Source organism: Anopheles aquasalis, chromosome 2 (genome assembly GCF_943734665.1).
Source record: "Anopheles aquasalis chromosome 2, idAnoAquaMG_Q_19, whole genome shotgun sequence".
NCBI lineage: Eukaryota > Metazoa > Arthropoda > Insecta > Diptera > Culicidae > Anopheles > Anopheles aquasalis.
The window spans coordinates 70,008,147-70,015,646 of NC_064877.1; the positions used below are offsets into that span (position 1 = coordinate 70,008,147).

General features: G+C 48.4%; 1 protein-coding gene across 1 annotated transcript in view; it reads right to left on the reverse strand.

The window, feature by feature from the left end:
• Positions 1-6,253: 6,253 nt before the first annotated feature.
• Positions 6,254-7,500, reverse strand: part of LOC126576868 (uncharacterized) — a 3,823-nt gene continuing 2,576 nt past the window's right edge. The window contains exons 3-4 of the mRNA XM_050238174.1: positions 6,592-6,749; positions 6,254-6,527 (exon numbers count right to left, since the gene is read on the reverse strand). Coding sequence (XP_050094131.1) covers positions 6,254-6,527; positions 6,592-6,749 — 432 coding nt within the window. The remainder of the gene's footprint in view (positions 6,528-6,591; positions 6,750-7,500) is intronic.

The window sequence follows — 7,500 nt, forward strand, 5'->3', positions numbered from 1 at the left end:
TCCAGCTTCTTAATCCAATTACTCAAACTAACGAGGGAGAAGGTTATTAGATAGTTTGTTAGAAGTGTTTAACCGTGTGTATAACAGAACTAAAGTTTAATAATTGAAAAGACGGAAGCAACTAGAACATAGAGCATTAATAAAAGAAAAAGAAAAGTAATCTGAACTGAAGACAATAAATTGTAAATGGCAGGAAACGAACAAAAGATAAAGTAAATACATGTTCTCTAACCTCGGAGCGCCATTCCAATTTAGGTATTCCGTCGGTTTGATCCGATTGCTGATCAAAACACGAAAACCTTGGATAGCAGCGAAAAAAAAAAGAAAACCAAAATAAAATGTTCTAACCGTTCCTCAAATCAAAACGTTCTAGGTCACCCGTTCTCTACATCACCCAGATGTGCCGAATGTCAAGAACCATAATTCATGTTGTGACCCCCCGGAGGGGAAGAGAAACTTCCAATCAAAACCAAACAATCCGCGACGACGATCGGCGAGAGCTAATCATTTGCGATCGCGTATGCAGCGCGGAGCCCAGCTAAAAAGCTTACATCATTTGCTTCCTCGTATCCGCGTGCGGTGCGGTACGCCGCCCGTCAAGGCGCTTTACACCTTCCGCACACACTACCATAAACCGCTTCTGGACCGAAGCACTCGAACTTCCCCCCACCGGTCACCCATCCGCCGCCCATCGAGCCAGGTCGCAGGGCGCTACAAATATAATAACAACAAGTTGCCCTTGATTGCCGGTCCGGAAAAGTATGATTCTGCGTCTGCGGGCGCCTCCACCGTGGTATGTGGTCGCGTGCGCGTGCGCTTGTGTGCGCACTCGATCTTTTCTTTATTATATTTAAACTGGAGTTTGTCCCTCTCTCTTGCTCTCGCTGTGCGTCACTGCGGCCATCGTGGTCGCCCTCGTCATTCCGCAACAATTCCGCAGCGCGGTTTGGTGGTGCACATTGGTGCGCAAAGGCGCAGAGCGAAAGTGAGAGCGCCACACCACCGCGCGGCGACCATCGATCGGTCGACGCGCGCATGGAGAGCGGAAGGGAAAGGCTCCAGTGCGAACGTCGTACCACTTCGGTCCACGGCCCACGATGGCAAGGGGCCACAGAGCACGAGCGATCACACACTGGACTCGGCCAGCTCGTCCAGATTGGTGCCTTCTGTGTCGCCCTCTGTGCCCCATTCTGGTCAGCGAGTTCAACGCCGTTCGATGCAGGCCCTTTGAGCCGGTGAGCCAGCCTTTTCCTTCAGTTTTAGGGCGTGCAGTACGGGGATGGAATTCTTTCCCACGGACCACTCACTCAGTCAGCTCCAGGGCAGGGCACACACACAGACACACAGGCGCACAGGGCGCCGACCATCATTCACGCTCCGATGGATATGATCGCGTGCTCATGCAAGCAACCTGCTCGGAGGAGGTTTGGTGCGTTTGGCAGCGAATTGCAATGACCAAAGCGTAAAGGGAAACGCGGTGGAATGGGCGGTGAATGTGGAAATGTGCATTCGCTGGCAGACGATGGAGTCATTAAAAACTGTGAAAACTCATTCTCGCACCGCACTGCACCGGGCACGCGTGATACTAATGAGGCCGGGCCATCAATTAACCAGATCGCCAATCGCAAGGGCAAAAAAAAAGGGGAACCACGAAACCGAAACACCAGACTTTTCGCAAAGCCACCCACCGTCGCACGTGGCCAATTCCTCTCCAAAAAAATAATCCGCATTTCGAGCGTTCCAAATTGGGAATCGAACGAGCCCGAAATGAAGAGGGAAGAAAAAATAAAACAGAAACTGCAGCTCGCAACATATAGCGAATGGGATGCTTTCTCCTTCCGCGTGGCGCACAACATGATTAGCAGCGCCAATGATCGAACGATCGTTCGCGCAAACCGTCATCAACCGTCAAGCGTAACGATCGACAGCTCAAGGAGCAGTGGCGTTCCACTTCTCTTCTATGTATTTTTTTTCGGCAAATTCCGAACCTACGAGTGGACCTTGAACACAAAACCATTAACACCCGGCATCGAATAGCGATCCCGTCATCTTTGCATTTTCATTGGCCAACACACACAGAGACACCTTACGCGTCGCGCTCGTTTACAAAATAATAAAAAATTAATTAATCCACCGACACCAGGCGGCCCCGATTGTGTCGTCGTCGCGATCTAGTCGCGATTGCGATCGTTGGTGCCGCACCCTTAGGCGGAATCCGTGCGCGAATGACGATTGGATTTGACGAGACGAGATTGATTCCGTAACGCTCGTTTACTTCCTTGAAAACGGTAATTCATCAATTCGTGCACAAAAGCCAGTGTCTGAAACGGCATCTCGCACAATAAGACTGCCGCCACTCGGCATCCCCAGCATGTCCTTGAACTTCGTTAGGCGTCGTGAGGGTGATAATTTGGAGCACCGATTGCCCCGTTTCGCACCTCAGGGGTCACCTCGTTCGCACCAGAAATCCCTTTTAAGCTGCATGGCCACAAAAGTAACTTGACGTTTGGCGTTGCTTTAATGAGAACGAAGTAAAGTTTGTAGTTTGATGGAACATAGTTAAGATGAAAGAAGCTATCTTTTAGGTTCAAGTTGTTCTTATTAATTTCAGGTGGAAATTCGCTGTAAAAAACAGATAAAATGATAACGTAGCAAACGTTGTTAGTCATCCATAAGATTCGTAAGGGTGAGCTTCAGTATTTAATTTTTTTGGTGACATATATTTTTATCATTTTTCCCTGAACGTTAATCCTTTCAAGAATATTGTGTATAATTTTTAAATCAATCGAAGCAAAACTGGCACAGTTATCGATTTTTCAAAATTCGCGATTCATTCAAGGCTCCATGCAGTTCCAACCAACGTCTTCCAAGTCGTTGCCTATCGCAGCGTAAAAACTACTGGACCGATTGATTTGAAATTTTTAACACATAATCTGTACACTCTTTGCTAGGTATTTCATAAAAACTGTCGATACTTCTTTTTGTTAATTATGTAAAATTCGATGTATTTTGCAAAATCGCAAAAATCACTCTCTTTTCCAACTTCAAAAATCTGCCAAAAATCGGAAAATTTGAAATTCAACAAAAACTTGACGGGACTTCCTAGATAAACATATAATCTATCAAACGAATATCGATTTATATTTTTCTGATGACGCATCACGCTGCTACGATGGGCACCGTTATCAGTCCGAATCAAAAGACTTGCCCTTTTAAGCGACGAACCCGGTTTGCAACCATTTGCAGACGCACCTTTATAAATTTGATGTCGTTAATGCAGTTTTTAATAAATCTTCCCCAAAATGTAGCTAAACATTCTTCAAAAGTAGTAGTTTAATATGCTATTCACTTGAAAAAATAAAGTGGAATGGTTACGTCACAAAAAATCGTCAAAAATGATCCTTTTTCTTGACCAAAAATTACTGAAGCCCCCTTTAAATGGCAAAAAAATCTTTTGTGATCTGCTGCGACAATTTGTAGGAAAAGAAGCGAAATTAGTGTATTAATAATTGATTAAAATTACTGCACAATCGCGGTTCACTCATTTCTGACGAGCAAACGCACTCTTGTTTCCAATTAGTGAACAGAATTGGCGATCTTCTAGTTCTTCGAGTTCCAGCGCTAGTTGCTATCGTGGGTATGCGTTTGAAATAAAGTTTCACAACTCGCCAAACGGCAGCTAATGACAGTTTCTTTGCTGTGAAAGTTGCTATCGTGGCCATGCACCTTTAAGCTTCAGTCGGTGGCGGAGCCGCGCACGCTACGAAGGCTGAACCGGAAAAGAAGCTGCCGCCACCGAACTGTCGATCGGTTCGCTCTCTACCTTTGTCCTTCCGCATGGCCAGCCCGGATCGGTATTTGTGACGGGGTCAGCAAGATTTTGCGCTCGAAGCCACACTCCGATGGTCACCAGAAGTGGGCCGCCTGGACGAACCCTCGCCGGACCGGGGAACGGGTGCAAAAAGTGCTTCTTTCTGTGGCCGAGTGCCGAGTGCACCGTTCGGCACAAGAATGGAAACATGCGGATGATGATCGACCGAGCGAGATTACAATGTGGTCACTTAGTAACGGTCGAACCGCGAACCGAGGTCAGCGCATAAGAAACGCCAACCAGATGGTGGTGCTGGTGGGGCACATGCATGCCATGCAGTGTTGTGGGCTGAACGACGGGCTTGTCCTGGTCAAAAAGAGCGAGCGAGGGGACGGAGACGGTCTCGATCGATCGATCGGTCGCGTTCGATCGTTCGCTTGACGGTACTTCCAAGTCACGCAGGAAAAAATGGATGCTGGCGGGCCCTGGGTAGCAACCATTCACCTGCACCGGTTCGACCGCACGCGAGCGACAAAGCAATAATGGCGTCGGTTAGCGCGTGATCGAAGGACCCCCTTTCCGGGCTCGCCGGTAGCTGGTAGCGAGAGCTACCGGATTTAAGTTAATAATTTTTCAATGAAGAGCCACCTGCTGGCGTTGCACGGTGGCTCCAGTAACCAGCACCGCCGCACTCGGGACTCGGTTTGAACCGAGATCGATTAAACGATCAATCGAGTGCACGGTGTGCGCTCCGCTTCCTTGTGCGAAACGAAGGGCTTTCTAGTCCGGGCCTCAGAATGTGAGGCAATCGATCGAGGCCTCCGGTTCGCACAGTCTGGTTGCTCCGTAGGTTGTCGGTTAAGCCCACCTGACTCCCGGTACTCCTCGGAGTGGAGTTCTCGCTGCTCGCTTGCTGCTCGCTTGCTGCTGATGAAATGTGCTGCGTCCAGCATTCGTTTGCCGGTACCTGGTACCTGTGGTCGATTGCACCACCATCCGTGGTCCGTGGTGGTCATGTCACGGTTTGGCGAGTCCGCGAAGGAATGGGCAAATCAATCTTACGGTGTGACTGTCGATCAGAAGAAGTGAAGTGAAGCCCAGAGCGGACACATACACGGATGCAATTAAAGCTGCGCGAACAGTTATTGTTTTGCGAGCCCACGATATCGCGATCGGCATCGAGCATGAGCGCTGCAAGACGCTTTCCACGATCGGTGGATTCCCTGTTCAATTCCACTCAATTAGCCGCCACGAAATTAGCGTCTCAATTTGTGTGCTAACTGGTGGCTATTCCCTGCCGGTGATTCGTGGGTGGGCTTGGAGAACGCTAGAACGAATGCCTAGCTCCTAGTGTTGGCCATCATCAATCGCCCGATCGGTCGGAATGCTGAACGGGAATTATGTCAATATCCGTTACATTGTCCACACGGCTATTAATAATCATTATCGCATCGCTGCTAAACACCATCCAGCGCCTAATGCTTGCATCGTTCGTGATCGCGATCTAATCGCTCATTGATACACACTTCCTACAACGAGACCTGCCCCTCCCTCTTCGGCCGACCGGGGGGCCAATATAGCCACCCCTTTCCCGTCCACCCCCCGAACGCCATGTAATAACTTTATTGTCCATTCACTTTCGATCGCTAACAGCGTGCTAGAGAGACGCGAGAGTGGCCCAGAGAGAGAGAGAGAGAGAGAGAGAGAGAGAGAGAGAGAGAGAGAGAGAGGCAGAAGGAGAGGTAACACCACCCAGGAATGCCATTCTGTGGATCTGTTGTGGCCACCGACGTTCACAGCTCCCCTCTCCCTCCCTCCGAGGATCGATCGCAGCTTCCGGAGTGGCTGCGGTAGAGGCGCGACGACGATCCGCGCTCTGGAGGTTCTCGAAAATCGAAAGTAAGCCACGGTCGCCGTCGTTTGGCTGGGGTGTTTGGCGTGCAAAACAGTGGGCGAGGGTCAGACCGCACACCGTCTCACGGGGCACGTGTTTCCCGTTGGTCCGGAGGAAAATTACCGCAATTGTCTTTGACGCGCGAATGAATTCGATCGATGATTGATCGTGTCGTGCCTTTGTCAAACAGAACCGTGGCCGTTTCGGTTTGAGGGGTCTGTCACCCGTCCGGGGGTCCGTGAGGTGGGTGGAACCGATCGGAGAATCAAACTTTACAAATTGAATTCCTTCGCCACCTCGCAAAGGTTGGTGATCGAAGCCACAGCAACAGCTGTTTCCTGCCAGAGGTAGAATGTCGGTGCCCTGGATTGGCACATTGGAGGTGCTCTGGTGCAACGGGAACCCTAGGACCCTAGGACCGTTGCCTCGAAACGGTTTTCTTTCATTTTCCACGAATGAATACATAATGAGTCATTGATCTGTATGCTCGCGGTGCGCGACACCAATTTACATCGAATGCGAACCACGGCACGGCCCACCCCCTTCCCTCAACACCCGGTACGGACATCAATTCCAACGGCACCGAGTATGGCGTCACGTAGGTAGAGCAGGTTCGTCGCCTGCACACTGCAATCATCGGCCAGCGGTTCGAGGATTCGCTGCAGAAGCTGCTGATGCTGCGGTTGCGACCCGGAGTTGCTGCTGGTGTTCCGTCCCGCCGTAATCAGCTGCAGTATCGCGAGCGTTATCGAGGCGGCCAGTATCAGCTTGTTCGCCTTAAAGCGCCGGAACGAGGTTTCATCTTTGATGGCGGTCTTCAGGCTGGAAATGGAATGGCCAAACTTATCGTAAAATGGCTTTGAAGGGAGCACCCAGGCGGTATCACCTGCTGTAAATGGTGCCACGTTCCGCGATCGTTATGCGTAACAGCTTCACACCGGCCCGGGCAATCGTTTCCTTCTGCTGTGTCACCGGTCGCAGCAGTGGTATGAGGTACTGCTTGGTGAATCGTTCCACCGCACCGAGCAGCAACGATGAACGGAACTGAAATGGCAAAGCAAAATAATAGACTTAAGGGGGGGCGACTTGGGTAATTTCCTACAAAAAAAAAGATCATTTCTGATGATTTTTTGTGACATAACCATTCAACTTTACTGTTTTAAATGAATGGCATATTAAACTTCAGCTTTTAAAAAATATTTCGCTACATTTTGGGGAAGATTTATGAAAAACTTCAAATTATGAAAAGCATTATATTTTGGCAGTCTTGTCTTCGAAAAGATACTTTTTACGGTGCCCATCGTAGATGCGTGATGAAATATACAAATCGATATTCGTTTGAAAGATTATAAGTTAATCCAGGTACCCCCGGCGAGGTTTTGTTTAATTTCCTATTTTCCGATTTTTGGCAGATTAGTGAAGTTGAACAAGTGAAGCATTTTGCGATTTTGTGTAAAAAGCGATTTTTAAAGATTTGTTTAAAAAAAAGTATCAACAATTTTCATAAAAACTCGACGGGGCTACCTGGAATAAAGTGTACAGATTATGTGTTAAAAAATTCAAATCAATCGGTTCAGTAGTTTTTACGGTATGATGGGCACCGACTTTGAAAACGTGGGTTTTGGGGAAACGCTCTTCAAAATAACGAGCTGCATTGAATTTGCCATAAGGCGCAATTGCTAAAAAATTAATATCTTTGTGTGTTTTACTTCGATTCATAAAAAAAAACATAAACAACATTCTTGAAAGGATCAGCATTCAGGGAAAAATGTTAAAAATATGTGTCACAAAACAA